The 25,066-nt window shown below is 51.6% G+C and overlaps 2 protein-coding genes across 4 annotated transcripts; one reads left to right on the forward strand and one right to left on the reverse strand.

The window, feature by feature from the left end:
- Window positions 1-687: 687 nt before the first annotated feature.
- LOC309633782 (putative serine protease 47) lies at window positions 688-13,056 on the forward strand (the record flags this gene model as incomplete). Its single annotated transcript, XM_082403040.1, has 4 exons — window positions 688-892; window positions 1,894-2,077; window positions 3,517-3,794; window positions 12,585-13,056. 4 exons carry the CDS (start codon window positions 688-690, stop codon window positions 12,611-12,613), a joined length of 696 nt encoding a protein of 231 aa, XP_082259166.1. The 3' UTR covers window positions 12,614-13,056.
- On the reverse strand, window positions 6,949-23,761 carry LOC309633232 (putative serine protease 47). 3 transcript variants are annotated; one of them, XR_014247397.1, is made up of 6 exons: window positions 23,612-23,761; window positions 21,895-22,172; window positions 18,805-18,965; window positions 13,386-13,505; window positions 13,137-13,242; window positions 6,949-9,135 (listed from the first exon to the last, which is right to left on the reverse strand). XR_014247397.1 is itself a non-coding variant. In XM_082401739.1 (5 exons), exons 1-4 carry the CDS (start codon window positions 23,752-23,754, stop codon window positions 13,410-13,412), a joined length of 678 nt encoding a protein of 225 aa, XP_082257865.1. In that variant the 5' UTR covers window positions 23,755-23,761; the 3' UTR covers window positions 6,949-9,135; window positions 13,386-13,409. The 3 variants fall into 3 exon arrangements, 1 of the variants encoding a protein (XP_082257865.1); XR_014247398.1 differs by having other exon boundaries at window positions 13,137-13,304; XM_082401739.1 differs by lacking the exon at window positions 13,137-13,242.
- Between the last annotated feature and the right edge of the window lie 1,305 nt (window positions 23,762-25,066).

The following is a 25,066-nucleotide window of genomic DNA, read 5'->3' on the forward strand; positions in this document are numbered from 1 at the left end:
TGGTTAGCTGCAGTCAAAGGTACAAACTCCCAGTTATGCGATAAATAAGTACTAGGGATGTAATGGACAACATGATAAATATAATTAACACTGCCGTATGTTATACATGACAGTTGATAGAGTAAATCCTAAGAGTTCTCATCACAAGGAAAAATTTTTTTTTCCATTTCTTTAATTTTGTATCTATGTGGGATGATGGATGTTCACTAAATTTATTCTGATGATCATTTCATGATGCATGGAAGTCAAATCATTATGCTATACACCTTAAGCTTAAAAAAATTTAAAAAAAGAAAGAATGGACCTCAGTTAATATAATGTCTCAATATTGGCTCACTAGTTGTGATAAATGTGCCATAGTAATATAAGATCTTAATATTAGGGGAAAGTGGGTGAGGGGGATCTTGGAACTCCTTGTACTGTCTTTGCAACTTTTTCATAAATCTAAAACAAAAAGTTTATTTAAATATAAATAAATAAATAAATTTTTTAAAATGTACAGAAAATCATTGAATTGTCCCTTGTATAATAATAAGTGAACTTCATGGTATATAAATTATATCTTAGTAGAGTTGTTTAAAAGGTTATGAAGAAGGTCAGTGTGGGCTGAGGGCTGGGCTGAGGCGGGGTCAGGGCAAGGTCAGGCAGGGCCAGGCTGGGGTCAGGCGGGAGTCAGCAACCCTGGCAATGGGCACGGAGGCGTGGATCGCCCAAGGCCGAGGCCAGCCTGTGGCCCTTCTCTGGCTGCTGCTGCTGCCCGTGGCCACCCTGGAGCTGCGAGGGTCCCCGGCCACGGCCACGGCCGCCCCCGGCTGGGCTCCAGGCGCGGGCGGAGCGGTGGAGGGCAGCGCTCCGACTCCGGAAGCGCAGCGGTTGGCCCCGGGAGCCACAGGTGCGTTGGGGCCTCTGTTGAGGGCGGAAACGGCCTAAACTGCAGGGCCTGAGGGGGCCGGCTGTGACCAGGGCCTGGGTGCCCTGAGTCACTGAATTTCATCTTTTCTCTGCCCTGGCCAGCAACCGGGCAGCCCAGAGACCCCCTCAACACAGGTGGGTCACCGACTCCCCACTGTGGAGCCTCTGGGTGGGAAGTGCCTCTGTGCGACTGTGGGACCTCTGTGGGACTGTGGAAGTGGGGACATAGCAGGGTCTGACCCTGAGGCTGGGTGGCTGGGTGGAGGAAAGCACCAGGACTGATGAACGAGTGGCCCTGAGTCCAGGGCCGCGGGTCTCATTCCCCTCCGTGAGGCCCTGGGAGCGCAGGCCCTAGACCAAGATGCCCGCTCTCAGGGGGCCTGGGCACACCCCCTGCCCTCCCAGGTGTGAGTCCTAGAGCCAGGGCTGTCTTCATTAGCCCACTCCCTCTTCTTTTAGAAATGTAGGATCCTGAGTCAGAGAGGGGGAATGACTTTCCCCAGCTCACACAGCACCACAGACTGCAAATCTCCCTCCCTAAGACACCGGGGTGACATGGAGGAGGCACAGGCCCTTAGAAGCCATGATCTTGAGCAAGTAATGTGGGCAACTTCTGAGACCTTTAGCTCTTTGATCTACAAGAGTAGGCATTGAGGTGTGCTAGTTGAGGGAAATAAGGTCTGTGACGTGCCCAGCCCTTGGCAGCCTCACTCGGGGATGTCCTTCTCCCTGCAGATGCTGCTGTGAGCTGCTGTGGCTACCTTAGGTCCCCCCTTGCCCCATCCCACCAGACCTCTGGGTCCTCATCCCCACAGGGCTTGCTCTGTCCAGTTCTCAGGGGCAGCCAGTGAAAGTAGAGTCCAGGTAGCGCTGTCATTTTGGCTAGGCCACTGGACGCTTGGCCTTGGTTTTCCCATCTATGAAGTGGACGGGGCCTTCCTGGTAGTGGCATTTGGGGTACTACTAGTGTCTCTATCGTAGGTGGCAGGGGAGTCTGCACAGTGTGCGGGAAGCCCAAGGTGATGGGGAAGATCTACGGTGGCCAGGACGTGGCGGCTGGCCAGTGGCCATGGCAGGCCAGCTTGCAGTACCAGGGCTCGCACGTCTGTGGAGCTGTCCTCATTAACTCTCACTGGGTCGTTTCCACTGCCCACTGCTTTCTGAAGTAAGTCCTCCTTCCAGGGTGCCAGCACAGGCACTGGCAGGCGGGGGGGACATGGGGGAAGAGGAGAAGAGGGGTGATGGGCACCCCACATCAGCTCCTCTGGGCTTTTCTCTGGGGCAGTCTGTGGCCTTCAGGTGCATGTCATTCCTGCCTTTGGCCTGTGTACCCTCCACCTGGACTGGCCTCCTTGCTCACCTGCTCAGACCCGCCTCATGCTCTGCCATCAGCCCCTGTGCCTGTCCTTCAACACAGATGTGCCTCAGGAGAGTGGCAGCGTCCGTCCTGGCTGCCGTGCGGTGTGGACCCATCTCCGATCACAGCTTCCTCTGAACGTCCCCACATTTCCAGGTGTCAGATTCTAGGCGGGGACCTGAGGCCGCGTGTCTGGCCAGCAGCTGGGCAATTCTTCTTATTCCTCCTGCACAACTGTGTGCCCAGGAGGAGTCATGGCCGCCGGTGTGCGTTGTGGGGAGCCACGGTGCCAGGCTGCACAGGAGGGAATTGGGGCTCCCTGGGAGAGTGACATTGCTGCTCAGGGGTCTAATTCCCCTGGCCGTCCTGGGCCTGGCTCAGTGCCTGGGTCTGAACAGATGCGGAGGGGTCCCCAGGGAGTTGGGGCATCACAGCCCAGGTCTGGGAGCTGGAACTTTCGGAGCTTAGAGTCCTATTGGCGCCTACTCCATACGACGATCCATGCAAGCCCCTTTGTGACATCAGGGGTGGCAAGTCCCCACCTCACCCTGTCTCCATCCTGTCACAAGAGAAGGCCCAACATGGGTGAGAAGGGCAGATGCATGGGCTGGGGGTTCCGGAGAAGGGCTATGCAGAGCGAGGGGCTTGCTGGAGGGGAAGGGTTTGGGCAAGGGGAGCATGAGGGGGTCTCCAGGTGGATGAGCCGTGCAAACAGTCAGGGAGGTGGGGAGTTTCAGCACCTGTGTTCAGGGAACAAGGCAAGGCTCTGTTTCCTGCACTCATTTGCTCATTTATTTAACAAATCTTTTGTGAGTCCTTATAACTAAGTGGAGAAGCAGCCCTTGGGCAGGAAGGTGTTTAAAGAAAGGAGAGGTCAGGAAGAGTGTGGGGCCAGAAGGTGGACTGTAGGGAGTCTTGGGAAGGGTAAAGTTAGAGCTGGGATTGAGCCAGAACTCCTCCTGTGTACAGTCAAAGACCTTCATTTGATACGCCACCAACGATCTTTCCAGCACAAGGATTCAATGCTCCTCTGATTCTAGTGTGTGATGGAGAAGCCGTGTGTCTGAGGTTGTAAGTAGAATAGCAATTAGCCCCAAGAAAGAAGGACTCCTGAACGCTAGAAATGGGGAGATAAAAGCTGTCTAGCATCATGTGGGGTAGAGGCCTGTGGGCAGTTAGATGAGGATGCAGGGAAAGAGCTAGCCCACACGCAGAGACGACGGTGACAATGTGCCCTCTTCCTCCAGAAAATCTCACGCCCCGGAGAACTACCGGGTTCTGTTAGGAAGCACCCAGCTGCACCAGCACACCCAGCACACCCGAGAGATGTCACTGAGCCGGATTATCATGCACCCAGACTTTGAGAAGTTACATCCCTTCGGGAGTGACATAGCCATGTTGCAGCTGCTCTTTCCTGTGAATTTCACCTCCTACATCATCCCCGCCTGCCTCCCAGTCCCTGGCATGCAGCTACCCAGTAACTCATCCTGCTGGATAACTGGCTGGGGGATGCTCAACGAGGAAAGTGAGAGGGTGTAGGAGAGTCGGGTTGGGGGCAGATGAGGGTGGGGAGGAGGAAGGGGAGAAGGACAAAGGAGGGAAGAAGGGAGGTGTGGCTCCTCCTGAGGGGTCCCCAAGCAAAGAGGCACTGGACCCTGGCCCACTAAGCGTCATTTCTAGAGGAGTGGACCATTCTAGTTCTAGTTCTGCAAGTGTGTGACTGTAAAGCTTCAGTGTTCCCTAAGTGCAAAGGTTTACACTGGAAGTCTGGGAATCTTTGACTTTTGGAATCAAGATTCTGGGTTCTTGAAGTCTTTCTGGTTCTGGATTCCAAGGTTTTAATCAACCATGGATCTGAGATGACTTGATTCAACTCAAAGGTCATGCTTGGGGCCTGGTCCATTGCAGGCCACTGACAAACAAACACCCTGATTTCCCATTGCCGTAAGAGGAGCTTAGGAAAAGTGGAAGGAAAACACACGTACGACTTCTGACCTCTGAGCCTGCCTGATGAAGTTAGAATGATTATGACTTGAGAGTGTTTCACTCTCTGAACCTCACTTTGCTCTTCTCCCAACGCAGCTCAGCTATCTACTTCGGAAGCTTGTTAGGTGCACTGCATAACGCAGGAAAATAATTATGTTTTTTAAGATTGAAAGAGGAGAAATGTAGGCAAAGACTTATGAGCCAGAGTCTTTATTAAAGAAAGGAGTATTTATGGTTGGGGGAAATGCTTATGGTGCAACATTAAGGGGAAAAAGAATATATATTTTAATTATTTGTAGGGTCATAATTTGGTACCGTGTTTCTCAACAGAGGTGCTACAGGCATTTTGAACAGACCCTGTCTTCATTGCGTGGGATGTGCCAGCATCCCTGGCCCTTGCCTACTAGTATGTCATGAACACTCCCTAATCATAGGACAAACAACCAGGTTCCCAGCATCCTCACACCACATACACAACACATACACACCACACATACACCACATTTCTCACACACACACACACACACACACACACACAGACTGTTCCTCCTTGAGGACAGAAACCCTGTCTTTCTTGTTTTAATATCCCAGCCTGTGGCCCGGGCAGGGCCAGGCACCTTGTAGGTACCCCACTGCTGCCACCCTGGTCCTATAGACCATAATTGCTTGCCTGTACCTCCAGACTGGTCTCTGAGATCCCACCCTGTGTGCTATACTTTAGTCTCCACATAGCTGTCTGAGTGTTTTCTTTAAAGCAGGAGTCATGCCAGTTCCCTGCTCATTACCCTCAGTGCCTTCTCATTTATACCTAGAAAAAAGTCGTAACTCCCTGCCTTGGCTCTCAGGCCCTGTGTAATGTTGGCCCCAATTCCTCTCTGCTCATCTCCTACTACATCCCTCACCCACACCATCCCAGCCAGCAGGCCTCCTTCCTGCTTGAAAACGCCAAGGCCTTTGCCACCTCAGGGCCTTCACCTTGGCTGCCTCCCTGGCCTCACTTGCTCTCCCTGCTAACCTTGGCATGACTCACTTCTTTACATGTACAACTCAGCTGCTCCTCTGAGGAGTTTTACTTGATCATATGAGCTAAAACAGGCAACTTCTAATAGCATATGTCCCTGTTTTATTTCCTTTACACCACTTATTAGATCTAAAACAATTCTACTTATTTACTTCATTTACCCTGTTGATACAAAAAGCTCAGCTTCCCTGTACACCAGTGCTAAATAGAATCTTGGAGACAGAGTTTTGGGTGAAGTAGAAAAGGATAGCTTTATTACTTTGCCAGGCAAACGGGGACACAGTGGGCTCCTGCCTCGAAAAACTGTGTCTCTACTTGGAGAGGATAGTGAGAAGTTTCATAGTAATGGTTCAAAGAGGGCATGATCAGCTCTTGGACGTTCTGCTGATGAGGTGGGGGTGAGGTAAGTAAGAGTCAGCATCATCAACCTTCAGGTTCCAACTGGTCTGGGGTCTACATGCTTGTGGGCAGCACACCATTGTTAATCATTAACTTCTCCCACCTGGAGGGGGTTTCAGTATCTGCAAAACAGCTCAAAGATATTGTTTTCTATATCCATTGTTGGGGAGCCAGGACCTTGCCCCAAGGCTGCACTGTGTTTCTCTTGACTGTTTCTCACTGGTCTCGCATCCCCTCCCTTCCCTGATTAACAACTGCTTGAATCTGCCCGTTGGAACTCAGAGAAGGTCATGGAGGCTGAATGAAGTCTATTTCCTGTAATCAAAGAAATGGGGGACACAGAAAGCCTTTGTGCCCAGGAGCCCCTCAGGGCCCTGCTCGGTATCCCTGTCTCCCCCAACTAAGAATGTTCCTGTGTATCATTAGTGTCTAAAAGGTACTGAACACAAGGACAGAGGAATAAATGAGTGATTGGATGAGAGGGTGGATGGGTGAAGGGTAGGTGGGAGGATGAGTGGGTGGAAGGAAAGATGGATGGGTGGGTGAAAGGATGGTAGGCAGAGATAGTTGGAGTGAGTGGAGATGGATCAAAAGATGGGTAAATGGGCAAATGGATGGAAGCGTGAGTGGATGAATGGGACATGAGGAAAGAGGAAAGATAGGTAGATGGATAGAGGAATTGGTGGATGGATGGAAAGGTTAATGATAGACAAATGGAGAGCGGATGGGATGGTCTGTGAAAGGGTAGGTAGGTTGGTGAATGGTTGCTAAGCACCACTGAGTGGCATGTGTTGGTGGGATTTGCCTTTTTCCTTTGTAGAATAGGAGAGGTGTGGTCTATTGTTATGAGGGAGGTGGAGGGAATAGGATGAGTTTGGAAAAGTTTGAGAAAAGGGGGAGGGCTTACTAGGCATAGGTAGAAGACTGAAACAGTGCTGAAGGCTCAACTGTGCTGAGAAAAGTCCATGTTGAAGTGGTGAACAGTAAGGCAGAGTAGCCTGTAGCTAAGCCACAGCACCCTTCACTGATTTCCTCCTTATCCTCGCAGCGCCTCTGCTCGAACCCTTCCATCTCCAGGAGGGTAAGGTGGGCTTCATTGAGAACAAGTTTTGTAATATATTTTACGGACTTAGAAAAGGCAAGAACTTCTCCGTGCATGAGGACATGCTGTGTGCTGGGGACTTCTCGACAGGAAAGGCCATCTGCCAAGTGAGTAAGGTCATTTCTGTTCTTCCCTTGCCTGTTCTCAGGGCCTCAGTTTCCCTAGGGGAGGGGCTGTGTTGCCTCTACTGTCTTTGTGGAGACCCCTGGGACTTCCCATTTCCTCCCTCCACATGTCTTCCTGGGCTCAATTCCTTGGCAGTGTCCCCCAGGATAGCCCCTTCCTAAGCCCCTTGCACATAAGGGCATCTACTGGCAGCACCCTCAAACAGCATCTTTTTATGAGGCATACCTTAAAGTTTTTATTTAAGTATAACATACATACAAAAGAATCTATTCATGCTGTTTTCATAAGTTGGATGAACTTTCACATAGTTACGCAACAGATGACCAATACCCCAGAGGTCCCACTCACACCTCCTTCCTATCACCAACACCCAACAGAAACCGCCGTCTTCACTTTTGACAACTTAGATTAGATTCTGAATATTCCATAAATAGAATTTATTTCCAGTTGTCAATCTTTCGTGTCTTTATATTTGTGAGATTCATCCAAACTGTTAAATGTAGTTATAGTTTGTTGAGTCTTATTGCTCTACAGGACTCTATTGTGTGAATTGAATTCTATGATCAGTTCTACTCTTGATGGGTATTTTAGAGGTTTCCAAGTTTTTCATTTCATTTCACTTCCAAATATTTTATCTTCTATTTCACAGAAACCCTTGAGTAGAATTGTTGAATTAAAAGGTATGTGTATATTCAGCTTTGGCAGATATTTCCTAACAACATCTCCAAAGTGGTTGCACTTCATTCCAGCAGTGGATGTGAGTTTAATATTTATTTATTTTATTTATTTATTTTCCTTATTTTTTTTTTGCTGTGTCGTGTCTTAGTTGCACCACAAGGGATCTTTGCTGAGGCATGCGAGATCTTTCGTTATGGTGCGCGGTCTCCTCCGGTTTCTCTCTGGTTGTGGTTCTCAGGCTTCTCTCTAGTTGTCGTGTGTGGGTTTTCTCTCTCTAGCTGTTGTGCGTGGGGCTCCGGAGTGCATGGGCTCTGTAGTTGTGGCATGCAGGTTCTCTTGAGGCGCACGAGCTCATTAGTTGCGGCACGCTGGCTTAGTTGCCCCACGGCATTTGGAATCTTAGTTCCTCAACCAGGGATTGAACCTGCGTCCCCTGCATTGGAAGACAGATTTTTTACCACTGGATCACTAGGGAAGTCCTGGATGAGAGTTTATATCCTCGCCAACACTTTGCACTTTCCATCTTTTCTCATTTTGATAGCTTATGGTGGTTTGCATGTCCCTGATGACAAGTTAAATGTACTTTCATATGTTTATTGTCATTGGATATCTTCTCTAAAGTTTCCCTTCAAGATTTTCCCCCCTCTCACTTTTCTGTTGGGTTGTCTTCTTTTCCTTTAGGGGCTCTTTGTGTATTTTTACATATTACAGGTATGAGTCCACTGTTGGATATTTGAATTGTAAACATTTCTTTCCTCTCTCTGTAATGCCCAATTTTAGAGGTGGGCAAACAGGTCCGGAGAGGGAAAGTAGCTACCCTAAAATAAGGCAGCACAACCTGGTCCCCCGTATTCTGACCCCAAGCCTAACCTGACCTCCACCATATCCGCCTCAGGGCCCAGCCTCCCAAGCTGGCATCATGTGCGGAGCTCTTGCATAGATGGCATTGTGGAGTGGAGGGGAGAGCATTAGGGTTCTGGAGTTAGAGACACTGCTCTGCCCTGAAGGTCTTTTCACTTTCTGAGCCCATGTCCTCATTTATACTGTAGGATTCTGAGGCCTCCTTCATGGGATTGTCGAAAGGATGGTGTAGTGGGTTGGATAGTGTCCCCTACATTTGTAACCATCTGGAGTCTCAGAAAGTGACCTGATTTGGAAATAGGTCTTTGCAGATGTGATTAGCTAAGAATCTCGAGATGAAACCATTTTGAGTTTAGAGTGGGCTGAGGGATAGACAGAGAGGTACTTGATTTCAGACTTCTGGTTTCCAGAACTGTGAGAAGAGAAATTTCTGTTGTTTTTATAGTGACCCAGTTTGTGGTAATATGCTTTGGCACCCCAGGAAATGCACACAGGAGGGATGGGATGCGCCTGGTCCTTGAGAAGGCCTCACGGACAGCTGTTTTCACGGCAGCCCAGTGGAGCTGCTGAGCCAGAGGGAAGAAGCTCGGCCACCTGCCCTCCTGGTAGGAGGTAGACCCAGCTTTCTTGGTTCCCAGTGCACAACCCATGGCTGTCTGGCTTGGGCCGTTGTTCTCACAGAGTCAGCTGCACCTGCAGGTGAAATAAAAGGGCTGAGTCCTCCGAGTCCCCATCTGGCTGTCACCGTAGACCTCCCTTCCAGACTGCAGAGGTCATGGCCATGGAGTTCAGGGCCGGAGCCCTTTGCCTGCTTGCCTGCTGGACATCCATTCTGCCTCTTGACCCCACCCCCTCTCGTTTCTCCCCAGGCTGAGGACACCATTGAGCTGGACACCCAGGAGCCCCAGCACATGGCCCCTCCTGCCCCCCTTAGCCTTTCAGTCACCACAGCCTGTCTGAGAGGTTCCATCTAGATTCATCTTCTGTCACATGCCTGCTCTGGTCCCCAATCTCCAACCGGGGCTCTCTTCTCTCACTGAAGTGCCCTCCCCAAGCACAGGACACCCAGAAACAAGTCTGAGGAGAGACAGACCCCAGGAGCACTCAGTGCTCAGACTGTGGGGCAGGACAGACCTGGGTCCAGTCTTCAGTCTGTAATGTAGTGATTATGACCTTAGATAACCTGTGAAATGGGGTTGCTAATGGCCTCCACTTAATAAGGTCCTTATAGAAGATTCAGTACTGTGCCTGGCATTCAGTAGGTGCTTAACACCTGCTGGCTTTCAATCTCCTGGCCTGGTCTGCCTCCCTCTATCTGGATTGTACCTGTTCTTCTGGGCCTGTCTTAGACCTGTCCTCTCACCCAAGGTAGAATTCATTGCTCTGGCCCTGCCCAACACACACACACACACACTGTTTGCTGCGTGTCTTCAGTAGTGCAAAGTGCAGCTCACTTTGCGTGGGATACATTAGTGTTGGGCCTTCCTCTGCCTTCTGAGAACTCCCCAGGGGCTAGGAGGCTATTGGAGCCCTTCCCATCTCCCTCGGACTGGCCCAGAATCCATCATAATATAGACAACCACATGGCTCTTCTGCACGAATCCCTGAGGCCTGGAGTGGACAGGGACCAGGCCTTCCCCTGGTCAATCAATCAAACAGCTTGGGGTGGGTACACTGTGGGGAGGGCCAAGGGCACCCCAGCTAGGGAGCACAGAGGGGAAGAGCCGAGGTGATGATGGCACATTCCCAATCTCCAAGAAGACCCCATGTATGACTTTCTTGGGTCTGTGGTGACAAATCACCTCAAAGTGGGTGGCTAAAACAACAGAACTTTATTCTCTTACATTTCTGGAGGTCAAAAGTCTAAAGTCAAGGTGTTGGCCAGGCTGGTTCCTTCTGGAGACTCTAGGGGAGAATGTTTTCTTGCTTTTGCTAGCTTTTTCGAGGCCGCCAGCATTCCTTGGCTCATGGCCCCTTCCTCTGTCCCCAAAGCACATTGCTCCTACCTCTGCTTCTGTCATCACATCTCCTCCTCTGACTCTGACCTCCTGCCTCCCTCTTTCCTCATGAGAATCTTTCTGATTACATCGGGTCCACCCAGATAATCCAGGATAGTCTTCCTATCTCAAGATGCTCAACTCCATCACAGCTGCAGAGTCCCTTTTGCCACGTAAGGTAACATAGCCAAAGGGTCCAGTGATGAGGATGGGCATCTTTGAGGGTTACTTTTGGCCAGCTACACCATGTACCCTTCTCTCTCCTTCAAGCCGCCACTTCCCCCACCCCCTCCTCAGCTGGAGATCTTCTCATTTCACTGAGAACGCCAAAGCAATCAATCAGCCTAGAGCCCATTCATCTTGCCAGCCCCACCCTAGCATCTTCCATCTCTCCTGAGCCTCATGGCCCATCCCAGCCAGTCTGTCCTGGAGCTCTGGGTGCCCAAAGGCTCTCCTGCTCCACGTCTTCTGTCTCCCTCTTTCCTGGCTCCTGTGTAAACGTGCAACAGCACTCTCCCGCCTGCAATTGCCCAGTTTCTCTGCCTTCCTTCCCCAAAAGACTCACAGCAGCACTGAATCTAACCCACTCCACCCAGGAGTGTCGCCAATGTGCCACCAGAGCCACATGACCAACATCCCCAAGAGCCTGTTCTTGCCAGAGCCACCTGTGGACCTGAGTCCTCCTCTCACTCAGCACTTCAGCAAGTCTCACTCCCATTTCCTGGGCACCAGGACTAGCCAGCTACTCTGCTGTGCACCTGGTCCCCTCCCCTCCCACCTCTAAATGCTGGAGACCCCAGGGCTCCGTGCTCAGCCTGCTGCTTCCCCTCTGCAGTTCCTCCCTGGTTGGTGAGAAAGGCTCAGATTTGAAAGGTCCTGTTGCCTCCTTCAACATATTGCCCCAAATCTGACTGTTTCTTACTGCCCTGGCCCCTCCCCATCAGTAATCTCTCACCTTCCCTCCTGTAGCTACCTCGCAACTGGTTCATTCTCCACACAGCACCAGAGTGATCCAGGTGCTAGACATAACCTAGACAGTTCTCCATGGGGGTCAATTCTAACACCCCACCATAAGGCCCTGTGACCCCATGTCCCATCTATCCTGCTTGCTCTGCACACATCACTGCTCTTCCTCCCCCCCACCTGGCTCAACCCTCCTCTCCTTGTCTGCACTTACTGCTCCCCCTTCTCCTGCATCAGAAAGTTAGGTTGTTTCTTGCCTGGAGTCTCAGCACAGGAAAGCTTTGTGCCTCCACCCTATGAAGTGCCCTTCCCTTCCTGTCCTGTCCCTTCCATGACTTGTTTCCACATGTCACATCTGACAATGGCAGGCTAATTGGCTTATTTACAAAAGCACCGCAAAAGAGGAGGCTTGTCATTTCACCGCTGTGCCCAAAGGCGGAGGCTGCCCTGGATGCTGGATGTGCGTGTTGGACCGGTGAGTGGAGGAGCAGCAGGCGTGGCTACGGCCCCCGCTCCCCCACCCCCACCCCCAAGGATGGGACCTTCGCTTTGGCTGATGAGTGAGGGGATTTCCAAGCAGATTGTCCTGCCCTGACAGCATTTTAGGACTCCAGCAGCTTTCTGGGGACCCCCATCTTCTCCCCGAGCAAAACAGGCTGCCTCCACCACGCCTGGGTATGGGCATTTTCTGAAAATGTTCAACCAAGAAGTTGAGAGAAAAATTAAAGGCCTAACTAAATGAATGAAAAAGGAGGAGGACCCACGTGGGCACATGCTGCTGCAGTTCAGGGTATTGCAAGAGCTGGGGACTGACGCAGCTTTAGCTGGCCAGGCTTTCCTCACAGAGCAGCTCTCTTGGGCCCTATGGTGCAGCTGCCCCTTCTCGGCCTTGGATAGTGCCCGTCCCGGACCACCAGGACCTCGCTGGGCACAGAGGCCCACATGTTGATAGGTTTAGATCAGTGATGGTCCCGAGGGTCAATCAGGAACGTCCTGTAGCGCGATTCCTCTGCCTGCCCGCATGGCCTAACAGGGCTGCTCGGCAGTGGGACGCTGGTGTTGGGACTTTCACAGAGGTGCACCTGAGTGAGCCTGGATGGCAGAGACTCATAAGCCCACCTTGCTACCTGGTCTTCTCAGACCTGGCTCAGTCACCCACATGAACTCCCATCTCTTTCCTAGGGCGATTCCGGGGGGCCCCTCGTCTGTGACTTCGCCAGTGCCTGGGTTCTGATGGGGCTGTCCAGCTGGGGCTTTGACTGCCGTCATCCCATTTACCCCAGCATCTTCACCAACGTCACCTACTTCACCGACTGGATCGTCGAGATCCAGAGACTCACACCTCTCCCTGAGCCCACATCCGCTCCCCCTCAGGCCCTGTTTCCATACCAGACTCTGCAGGCTGCGGGCTCGCCTGGGCCTGGCACAGCCTTTGTGCCTCCACAGAGCTGGCCCCTGCTGTTGTTCATGCTTGGGGCCGTATGGAAAGCCCTGCAGTGATCCCCCAAGCCCCTCTGCTCTTGCTCTCTGCCTCAGGGCCCAGTCTCCTCGCTGAAACCTTCTGCCTCTCCCCTCCCACAGCCCCATCACCTTTCAGTGGTCCCTTCTTCGCTTTCCTGTCCAACTGCTGCCACCCCACAAACCAAGCATGAAAAAAACAAATACAAACTAATGAAAGAGTCATCTTGTTCCTGTCTTGGGGCCCTATTGCCCGCCGTGATCCTCAGCACTCACCCTTTCCCTTGAGGTCTGTTGTCTGACTCCGTGGACAAGGAAACAGGACCGGGCAGGGAGACTATCCCAGGAGGAAAGCAGGAGTGAGGACACTGAAGGAGTCCAGCTGGGGAGAGAGAAAGGTGTCTTCACTTGCAGACACCACTCCTGCCATGGGGGTGCACAGGCCTTCAGAGGAAGGATATGTCAGCTCCAGCTGCCATAACAAATACCACAGGCAATGTGGCTTAAACAACAGGAATTTATCACCTCACAGTTCTGGAGCCCAGAAGTCTAAAGTCTCTCTCCTTGGCTGATAGATGGCCATCTTCTCCCTGTGTCCTCACATTGTCTTCCCTCTGTGTGTTTCTGTGTCCAAATTCTCCCTTCCTATAACGGCACCAATCATATTGGATTAGGGGCTACCCTAACGACCTCATGTTAACTCAATTATCTCTTTAAAAGCTCTACTCCAAATAAAGTCACATTCTGGGGACTTCTCTGGAGATCCGGGGTTTAAGACTCCACGTTTCTATTGCGTTGGGCACGGGTTCCATCCCTGGTAGGGGAACTAAGATCCCACATGCCGCATGGTGCAACCAAAAAAAAAAATGTCACATTCTGAGGTACTGGGGTTAGGACTTCAACATATGTATTTTGGGGGGGGGGCGCATAATTCAGCCTTTAATAGGAAGTAAGACATTTTGCCAGGTGTCTGTAGTACAAGGGAGTAAGGATCTTTCCCAAAGTAAAGAACCGTCACTCGTGGGATATGGAGGAACAAGGACCAGCTCCCCACGGAGGTAGAGGGAAGTTCCCAGAGTGCGGGACAATTGAGTTGGACTGGAGTACATGACCCAGGCCTTGAGGATGGGGCTTCCAGCCTGCAGCATAGAGGGCTGTTGAATGTGGCGGGTCTAGCAGAGTGAGTGGGAAAGAGAGAGAGGAGGCCCGAAGCCAGGCTGTGAGCTGAGGTGCAGGCTGGCAGTCCTCAGACCTCTGCTCCTAGAGTCGACTTCCAGCACCCTCCTCACCCACCCCCATGCTCCCGCTCTCCACAGTCCGAAGGGGCCCAACTCACTGCCCCCCAAGCCCACATGACACTGCTCTCTTCTGTGTAGGAGCCCAGGCCAGCCTGGCCCAAGATGTCCACAGACCTCCAGCAGTTGGAGCCTGGTGTCTCCTTTCTGCTTAGCTGACTCAGGACTTAGTGGCCTGGCAATAAGCCTTGAAGCAATGCTCTAGTCATCCTTCCTACCAATATGCCTGACACAGAGTCCTTGTGCAGCCATCGGGATCCCAGGAGGCCTCGCAATGCACCCGCCCCAGCCTTCCTAACCCATGGTAATGTGGTAAATTTCCCATTTAGCTCATATCCAATATGGACTAGATGCCATTCAAAGGGTTCAGTGGAAGTTCTTTCCAATCCTGGCATTGCCCAAATATCCTGAACCCTCACTGGCAGGTGAGCACAGATGGACTCGTATGCACATGAACACTGGGATGCCACTGGCTGGAGCCAGGACCCTGCACAGGAACTCCCTTCCCAAGATGATCTTGGGAGGCCTCAAGAAAGTGTCTTCCCAGCGTCCACACCTGTCTAGGCATTGCCGCACTCCCTGCCTCTGGCCATCCCTCTGGCTGGAGCTCTACCACTGAGGTACCCCCACACCTAGCAGGAGAGCCTTTGGACACCCAGAGCTCCAGGACAGACTGGCTGGGATGGGCCATGAGGCTCAGGAGAGATGGAAGATGCTAGGGTGGGGCTGGCAAGATGAATGGGCTCTAGGCTGATTGATTGCTTTGGCGTTCTCAGTGAAATGAGAAGATCTCCAGCTGAGGAGGGGGTGGGGGAAGTGGCGGCTTGAAGGAGAGAGAAGGGTACATGGTGTAGCTGGCCAAAAGTAACCCTCAAAGATGCCCATCCTCATCACTGGACCCTTTGGCTATGTTACCTTACGTGGCAAAAGGGACTCTGCAGCTGTGATGGAGTTGAGCATCTTGAAATAGGAAGACTATCCTGGATTATCTGGGTGGACCCAATGTAATCAGAAAGATTCTCATGAGGAAAGAGGGAGGCAGGAGGTCAGAGTCAGAGGAGGAGATGTGATGACAGAAGCAGAGGTAGGAGCAATGTGCTTTGGGGTCAGAGGAAGGGGCCATGAGCCAAGGAATGCTGGTGGCCTCGAAAAAGCTAGCAAAAGCAAGAAAACATTCTCCCCTAGAGTCTCCAGAAGGAACCAGCCTGGCCAACACCTTGACTTTAGACTTTTGACCTCCAGAAATGTAAGAGAATAAAGTTCTGTTGTTTTAGCCACCCACTTTGAGGTGATTTGTCACCGCAGACCCAAGAAAGTCATACACGGGGTCTTCTTGGAGATTGGGAATGTGCCATCATCACCTCAGCTCTTCCCCTCTGTGCTCCCTAGCTGGGGTGCCCTTGGCCCTCCCCACAGTGTACCCACACCAAGCTGTTCAAGGCCAGGGGAAGGCCTGGTCCCTGTCCACTCCAGGCCTCAGGGATTCGTGCAGATGAGCCATGTGGTTGTCTATATTATAATGGATTCTGGGCCAGTCCGAGGGAGATGGGAAGGGCTCCAATAGCCTCCTAGCCCCTGGGGAGTTCTCAGAAGGCAGAGGAAGGCCCAACACTAATGTATCCCACGCAAAGTGAGCTGCACTTTGCACTACTGAAGACACGCAGCAAACAGTGTGTGTGTGTGTGTGTGTGTGTGTTGGGCAGGGCCAGAGCAATGAATTCTACCTTGGGTGAGAGGACAGGTCTAAGACAGGCCCAGAAGAACAGGTACAATCCAGATAGAGGGAGGCAGACCAGGCCAGGAGATTGAAAGCCAGCAGGTGTTAAGCACCTACTGAATGCCAGGCACAGTACTGAATCTTCTATAAGGACCTTATTAAGTGGAGGCCATTAGCAACCCCATTTCACAGGTTATCTAAGGTCATAATCACTACATTACAGACTGAAGACTGGACCCAGGTCTGTCCTGCCCCACAGTCTGAGCACTGAGTGCTCCTGGGGTCTGTCTCTCCTCAGACTTGTTTCTGGGTGTCCTGTGCTGGGGGAGGGCACTTCAGTGAGAGAAGAGAGCCCCGGTTGGAGGTTGGGGACCAGAGCAGGCATGTGACAGAAGATGAATCTAGATGGAACCTCTCAGACAGGCTGTGGTGACTGAAAGGCTAAGGGGGGCAGGAGGGGCCATGTGCTGGGGCTCCTGGGTGTCCAGCTCAATGGTGTCCTCAGCCTGGGGAGAAACGAGAGGGGGTGGGGTCAAGAGGCAGAATGGATGTCCAGCAGGCAAGCAGGCAAAGGGCTCCGGCCCTGAACTCCATGGCCATGACCTCTGCAGTCTGGAAGGGAGGTCTACGGTGACAGCCAGATGGGGACTCGGGGGACTCAGCCCTTTACTTCACCTGCAGGTGCAGCTGACTCTGTGAGAACAACGGCCCAAGCCAGACAGCCATGGGTTGTGCACTGGGAACCAAGAAAGCTGGGTCTACCTCCTACCAGGAGGGCAGGTGGCCGAGCTTCTTCCCTCTGGCTCAGCAGCTCCACTGGGCTGCCGTGCAAACAGCTGTCCGTGAGGCCTTCTCAAGGACCAGGCGCATCCCATCCCTCCTGTGTGCATTTCCTGGGGTGCCAAAGCATATTACCACAAACTGGGTCACTATAAAAACAACAGAAATTTCTCTTCTCACAGTTCTGGAAACCAGAAGTCTGAAATCAAGTACCTCTCTGTCTATCCCTCAGCCCACTCTAAACTCAAAATGGTTTCATCTCGAGATTCTTAGCTAATCACATCTGCAAAGACCTATTTCCAAATCAGGTCACTTTCTGAGACTCCAGATGGTTACAAATGTAGGGGACACTATCCAACCCACTACACCATCCTTTCGACAATCCCATGAAGGAGGCCTCAGAATCCTACAGTATAAATGAGGACATGGGCTCAGAAAGTGAAAAGACCTTCAGGGCAGAGCAGTGTCTCTAACTCCAGAACCCTAATGCTCTCCCCTCCACTCCACAATGCCATCTATGCAAGAGCTCCGCACATGATGCCAGCTTGGGAGGCTGGGCCCTGAGGCGGATATGGTGGAGGTCAGGTTAGGCTTGGGGTCAGAATACGGGGGACCAGGTTGTGCTGCCTTATTTTAGGGTAGCTACTTTCCCTCTCCGGACCTGTTTGCCCACCTCTAAAATTGGGCATTACAGAGAGAGGAAAGAAATGTTTACAATTCAAATATCCAACAGTGGACTCATACCTGTAATATGTAAAAATACACAAAGAGCCCCTAAAGGAAAAGAAGACAACCCAACAGAAAAGTGAGAGGGGGGAAAATCTTGAAGGGAAACTTTAGAGAAGATATCCAATGACAATAAACATATGAAAGTACATTTAACTTGTCATCAGGGACATGCAAACCACCATAAGCTATCAAAATGAGAAAAGATGGAAAGTGCAAAGTGTTGGCGAGGATATAAACTCTCATCCAGGACTTCCCTAGTGATCCAGTGGTAAAAAATCTGTCTTCCAATGCAGGGGACGCAGGTTCAATCCCTGGTTGAGGAACTAAGATTCCAAATGCCGTGGGGCAACTAAGCCAGCGTGCCGCAACTAATGAGCTCGTGCGCCTCAAGAGAACCTGCATGCCACAACTACAGAGCCCATGCACTCCGGAGCCCCACGCACAACAGCTAGAGAGAGAAAACCCACACACGACAACTAGAGAGAAGCCTGAGAACCACAACCAGAGAGAAACCGGAGGAGACCGCGCACCATAACGAAAGATCTCGCATGCCTCAGCAAAGATCCCTTGTGGTGCAACTAAGACACGACACAGCAAAAAAAAAATAAGGAAAATAAATAAATAAAATAAATAAATATTAAACTCGCATCCACTGCTGGAATGAAGTGCAACCACTTTGGAGATGTTGTTAGGAAATATCTGCCAAAGCTGAATATACACATACCTTTTAATTCAACAATTCTACTCAAGGGTTTCTGTGAAATAGAAGATAAAATATTTGGAAGTGAAATGAAATGAAAAACTTGGAAACCTCTAAAATACCCATCAAGAGTAGAACTGATCATAGAATTCAATTCACACAATAGAGTCCTGTAGAGCAATAAGACTCAACAAACTATAACTACATTTAACAGTTTGGATGAATCTCACAAATATAAAGACACGAAAGATTGACAACTGGAAATAAATTCTATTTATGGAATATTCAGAATCTAATCTAAGTTGTCAAAAGTGAAGACGGCGGTTTCTGTTGGGTGTTGGTGATAGGAAGGAGGTGTGAGTGGGACCTCTGGGGTATTGGTCATCTGTTGCGTAACTATGTGAAAGTTCATCCAACTTATGAAAACAGCATGAATAGATTCTTTTGTATGTATGTTATACTTAAATAAAAACTTTAAGGTATGCCTCATAAAAAGATGCTGTTTGAGGGTGCTGCCAGTAGATGCCCTTATGTGCAAGGGGCTTAGGAAGGGGCTATCCTGGGGGACACTGCCAAGGAATTGAGCCCAGGAAGACATGTGGAGGGAGGAAATGGGAAGTCCCAGGGGTCTCCACAAAGACAGTAGAGGCAACACAGCCCCTCCCCTAGGGAAACTGAGGCCCTGAGAACAGGCAAGGGAAGAACAGAAATGACCTTACTCACTTGGCAGATGGCCTTTCCTGTCGAGAAGTCCCCAGCACACAGCATGTCCTCATGCACGGAGAAGTTCTTGCCTTTTCTAAGTCCGTAAAATATATTACAAAACTTGTTCTCAATGAAGCCCACCTTACCCTCCTGGAGATGGAAGGGTTCGAGCAGAGGCGCTGCGAGGATAAGGAGGAAATCAGTGAAGGGTGCTGTGGCTTAGCTACAGGCTACTCTGCCTTACTGTTCACCACTTCAACATGGACTTTTCTCAGCACAGTTGAGCCTTCAGCACTGTTTCAGTCTTCTACCTATGCCTAGTAAGCCCTCCCCCTTTTCTCAAACTTTTCCAAACTCATCCTATTCCCTCCACCTCCCTCATAACAATAGACCACACCTCTCCTATTCTACAAAGGAAAAAGGCAAATCCCACCAACACATGCCACTCAGTGGTGCTTAGCAACCATTCACCAACCTACCTACCCTTTCACAGACCATCCCATCCGCTCTCCATTTGTCTATCATTAACCTTTCCATCCATCCACCAATTCCTCTATCCATCTACCTATCTTTCCTCTTTCCTCATGTCCCATTCATCCACTCACGCTTCCATCCATTTGCCCATTTACCCATCTTTTGATCCATCTCCACTCACTCCAACTATCTCTGCCTACCATCCTTTCACCCACCCATCCATCTTTCCTTCCACCCACTCATCCTCCCACCTACCCTTCACCCATCCACCCTCTCATCCAATCACTCATTTATTCCTCTGTCCTTGTGTTCAGTACCTTTTAGACACTAATGATACACAGGAACATTCTTAGTTGGGGGAGACAGGGATACCGAGCAGGGCCCTGAGGGGCTCCTGGGCACAAAGGCTTTCTGTGTCCCCCATTTCTTTGATTACAGGAAATAGACTTCATTCAGCCTCCATGACCTTCTCTGAGTTCCAACGGGCAGATTCAAGCAGTTGTTAATCAGGGAAGGGAGGGGATGCGAGACCAGTGAGAAACAGTCAAGAGAAACACAGTGCAGCCTTGGGGCAAGGTCCTGGCTCCCCAACAATGGATATAGAAAACAATATCTTTGAGCTGTTTTGCAGATACTGAAACCCCCTCCAGGTGGGAGAAGTTAATGATTAACAATGGTGTGCTGCCCACAAGCATGTAGACCCCAGACCAGTTGGAACCTGAAGGTTGATGATGCTGACTCTTACTTACCTCACCCCCACCTCATCAGCAGAACGTCCAAGAGCTGATCATGCCCTCTTTGAACCATTACTATGAAACTTCTCACTATCCTCTCCAAGTAGAGACACAGTTTTTCGAGGCAGGAGCCCACTGTGTCCCCGTTTGCCTGGCAAAGTAATAAAGCTATCCTTTTCTACTTCACCCAAAACTCTGTCTCCAAGATTCTATTTAGCACTGGTGTACAGGGAAGCTGAGCTTTTTGTATCAACAGGGTAAATGAAGTAAATAAGTAGAATTGTTTTAGATCTAATAAGTGGTGTAAAGGAAATAAAACAGGGACATATGCTATTAGAAGTTGCCTGTTTTAGCTCATATGATCAAGTAAAACTCCTCAGAGGAGCAGCTGAGTTGTACATGTAAAGAAGTGAGTCATGCCAAGGTTAGCAGGGAGAGCAAGTGAGGCCAGGGAGGCAGCCAAGGTGAAGGCCCTGAGGTGGCAAAGGCCTTGGCGTTTTCAAGCAGGAAGGAGGCCTGCTGGCTGGGATGGTGTGGGTGAGGGATGTAGTAGGAGATGAGCAGAGAGGAATTGGGGCCAACATTACACAGGGCCTGAGAGCCAAGGCAGGGAGTTACGACTTTTTTCTAGGTATAAATGAGAAGGCACTGAGGGTAATGAGCAGGGAACTGGCATGACTCCTGCTTTAAAGAAAACACTCAGACAGCTATGTGGAGACTAAAGTATAGCACACAGGGTGGGATCTCAGAGACCAGTCTGGAGGTACAGGCAAGCAATTATGGTCTATAGGACCAGGGTGGCAGCAGTGGGGTACCTACAAGGTGCCTGGCCCTGCCCGGGCCACAGGCTGGGATATTAAAACAAGAAAGACAGGGTTTCTGTCCTCAAGGAGGAACAGTCTGTGTGTGTGTGTGTGTGTGTGTGTGTGTGAGAAATGTGGTGTATGTGTGGTGTGTATGTGTTGTGTATGTGGTGTGAGGATGCTGGGAACCTGGTTGTTTGTCCTATGATTAGGGAGTGTTCATGACATACTAGTAGGCAAGGGCCAGGGATGCTGGCACATCCCACGCAATGAAGACAGGGTCTGTTCAAAATGCCTGTAGCACCTCTGTTGAGAAACACGGTACCAAATTATGACCCTACAAATAATTAAAATATATATTCTTTTTCCCCTTAATGTTGCACCATAAGCATTTCCCCCAACCATAAATACTCCTTTCTTTAATAAAGACTCTGGCTCATAAGTCTTTGCCTACATTTCTCCTCTTTCAATCTTAAAAAACATAATTATTTTCCTGCGTTATGCAGTGCACCTAACAAGCTTCCGAAGTAGATAGCTGAGCTGCGTTGGGAGAAGAGCAAAGTGAGGTTCAGAGAGTGAAACACTCTCAAGTCATAATCATTCTAACTTCATCAGGCAGGCTCAGAGGTCAGAAGTCGTACGTGTGTTTTCCTTCCACTTTTCCTAAGCTCCTCTTACGGCAATGGGAAATCAGGGTGTTTGTTTGTCAGTGGCCTGCAATGGACCAGGCCCCAAGCATGACCTTTGAGTTGAATCAAGTCATCTCAGATCCATGGTTGATTAAAACCTTGGAATCCAGAACCAGAAAGACTTCAAGAACCCAGAATCTTGATTCCAAAAGTCAAAGATTCCCAGACTTCCAGTGTAAACCTTTGCACTTAGGGAACACTGAAGCTTTACAGTCACACACTTGCAGAACTAGAACTAGAATGGTCCACTCCTCTAGAAATGACGCTTAGTGGGCCAGGGTCCAGTGCCTCTTTGCTTGGGGACCCCTCAGGAGGAGCCACACCTCCCTTCTTCCCTCCTTTGTCCTTCTCCCCTTCCTCCTCCCCACCCTCATCTGCCCCCAACCCGACTCTCCTACACCCTCTCACTTTCCTCGTTGAGCATCCCCCAGCCAGTTATCCAGCAGGATGAGTTACTGGGTAGCTGCATGCCAGGGACTGGGAGGCAGGCGGGGATGATGTAGGAGGTGAAATTCACAGGAAAGAGCAGCTGCAACATGGCTATGTCACTCCCGAAGGGATGTAACTTCTCAAAGTCTGGGTGCATGATAATCCGGCTCAGTGACATCTCTCGGGTGTGCTGGGTGTGCTGGTGCAGCTGGGTGCTTCCTAACAGAACCCGGTAGTTCTCCGGGGCGTGAGATTTTCTGGAGGAAGAGGGCACATTGTCACCGTCGTCTCTGCGTGTGGGCTAGCTCTTTCCCTGCATCCTCATCTAACTGCCCACAGGCCTCTACCCCACATGATGCTAGACAGCTTTTATCTCCCCATTTCTAGCGTTCAGGAGTCCTTCTTTCTTGGGGCTAATTGCTATTCTACTTACAACCTCAGACACACGGCTTCTCCATCACACACTAGAATCAGAGGAGCATTGAATCCTTGTGCTGGAAAGATCGTTGGTGGCGTATCAAATGAAGGTCTTTGACTGTACACAGGAGGAGTTCTGGCTCAATCCCAGCTCTAACTTTACCCTTCCCAAGACTCCCTACAGTCCACCTTCTGGCCCCACACTCTTCCTGACCTCTCCTTTCTTTAAACACCTTCCTGCCCAAGGGCTGCTTCTCCACTTAGTTATAAGGACTCACAAAAGATTTGTTAAATAAATGAGCAAATGAGTGCAGGAAACAGAGCCTTGCCTTGTTCCCTGAACACAGGTGCTGAAACTCCCCACCTCCCTGACTGTTTGCACGGCTCATCCACCTGGAGACCCCCTCATGCTCCCCTTGCCCAAACCCTTCCCCTCCAGCAAGCCCCTCGCTCTGCATAGCCCTTCTCCGGAACCCCCAGCCCATGCATCTGCCCTTCTCACCCATGTTGGGCCTTCTCTTGTGACAGGATGGAGACAGGGTGAGGTGGGGACTTGCCACCCCTGATGTCACAAAGGGGCTTGCATGGATCGTCGTATGGAGTAGGCGCCAATAGGACTCTAAGCTCCGAAAGTTCCAGCTCCCAGACCTGGGCTGTGATGCCCCAACTCCCTGGGGACCCCTCCGCATCTGTTCAGACCCAGGCACTGAGCCAGGCCCAGGACGGCCAGGGGAATTAGACCCCTGAGCAGCAATGTCACTCTCCCAGGGAGCCCCAATTCCCTCCTGTGCAGCCTGGCACCGTGGCTCCCCACAACGCACACCGGCGGCCATGACTCCTCCTGGGCACACAGTTGTGCAGGAGGAATAAGAAGAATTGCCCAGCTGCTGGCCAGACACGCGGCCTCAGGTCCCCGCCTAGAATCTGACACCTGGAAATGTGGGGACGTTCAGAGGAAGCTGTGATCGGAGATGGGTCCACACCGCACGGCAGCCAGGACGGACGCTGCCACTCTCCTGAGGCACATCTGTGTTGAAGGACAGGCACAGGGGCTGATGGCAGAGCATGAGGCGGGTCTGAGCAGGTGAGCAAGGAGGCCAGTCCAGGTGGAGGGTACACAGGCCAAAGGCAGGAATGACATGCACCTGAAGGCCACAGACTGCCCCAGAGAAAAGCCCAGAGGAGCTGATGTGGGGTGCCCATCACCCCTCTTCTCCTCTTCCCCCATGTCCCCCCCGCCTGCCAGTGCCTGTGCTGGCACCCTGGAAGGAGGACTTACTTCAGAAAGCAGTGGGCAGTGGAAACGACCCAGTGAGAGTTAATGAGGACAGCTCCACAGACGTGCGAGCCCTGGTACTGCAAGCTGGCCTGCCATGGCCACTGGCCAGCCGCCACGTCCTGGCCACCGTAGATCTTCCCCATCACCTTGGGCTTCCCGCACACTGTGCAGACTCCCCTGCCACCTACGATAGAGACACTAGTAGTACCCCAAATGCCACTACCAGGAAGGCCCCGTCCACTTCATAGATGGGAAAACCAAGGCCAAGCGTCCAGTGGCCTAGCCAAAATGACAGCGCTACCTGGACTCTACTTTCACTGGCTGCCCCTGAGAACTGGACAGAGCAAGCCCTGTGGGGATGAGGACCCAGAGGTCTGGTGGGATGGGGCAAGGGGGGACCTAAGGTAGCCACAGCAGCTCACAGCAGCATCTGCAGGGAGAAGGACATCCCCGAGTGAGGCTGCCAAGGGCTGGGCACGTCACAGACCTTATTTCCCTCAACTAGCACACCTCAATGCCTACTCTTGTAGATCAAAGAGCTAAAGGTCTCAGAAGTTGCCCACATTACTTGCTCAAGATCATGGCTTCTAAGGGCCTGTGCCTCCTCCATGTCACCCCGGTGTCTTAGGGAGGGAGATTTGCAGTCTGTGGTGCTGTGTGAGCTGGGGAAAGTCATTCCCCCTCTCTGACTCAGGATCCTACATTTCTAAAAGAAGAGGGAGTGGGCTAATGAAGACAGCCCTGGCTCTAGGACTCACACCTGGGAGGGCAGGGGGTGTGCCCAGGCCCCCTGAGAGCGGGCATCTTGGTCTAGGGCCTGCGCTCCCAGGGCCTCACGGAGGGGAATGAGACCCGCGGCCCCGGACTCAGGGCCACTCGTTCATCAGTCCTGGTGCTTTCCTCCACCCAGCCACCCAGCCTCAGGGTCAGACCCTGCTATGTCCCCACTTCCACAGTCCCACAGAGGTCCCACAGTCGCACAGAGGCACTTCCCACCCAGAGGCTCCACAGTGGGGAGTCGGTGACCCACCTGTGTTGAGGGGGTCTCTGGGCTGCCCGGTTGCTGGCCAGGGCAGAGAAAAGATGAAATTCAGTGACTCAGGGCACCCAGGCCCTGGTCACAGCCGGCCCCCTCAGGCCCTGCAGTTTAGGCCGTTTCCGCCCTCAACAGAGGCCCCAACGCACCTGTGGCTCCCGGGGCCAACCGCTGCGCTTCCGGAGTCGGAGCGCTGCCCTCCACCGCTCCGCCCGCGCCTGGAGCCCAGCCGGGGGCGGCCGTGGCCGTGGCCGGGGACCCTCGCAGCTCCAGGGTGGCCACGGGCAGCAGCAGCAGCCAGAGAAGGGCCACAGGCTGGCCTCGGCCTTGGGCGATCCACGCCTCCGTGCCCATTGCCAGGGTTGCTGACTCCCGCCTGACCCCAGCCTGGCCCTGCCTGACCTTGCCCTGACCCCGCC

This window comes from Balaenoptera borealis (assembly GCF_965194805.1).
Source record: "Balaenoptera borealis genome assembly, chromosome: 8".
Taxonomy (NCBI): Eukaryota; Metazoa; Chordata; class Mammalia; order Artiodactyla; family Balaenopteridae; genus Balaenoptera; species Balaenoptera borealis.

Bases quoted from the DNA above. Each gene is read 5' to 3' on its own strand.
- LOC309633232 (XM_082401739.1), bottom strand. From the start codon at position 23,754: ATGGGGAAGATCTACGGTGGCCAGGACGTGGCGGCTGGCCAGTGGCCA. The intron at 18,966-21,894 runs GTGAGAGGGTGT...TTATCCTCGCAG, and splicing joins GGGGATGCTCAACGAGGAAA to CGCCTCTGCTCGAACCCTTC. The intron at 13,506-18,804 runs GTGAGTAAGGTC...GTGCCGTTATAG, and splicing joins CAGGAAAGGCCATCTGCCAA to GAAGGGAGAATTTGGACACA.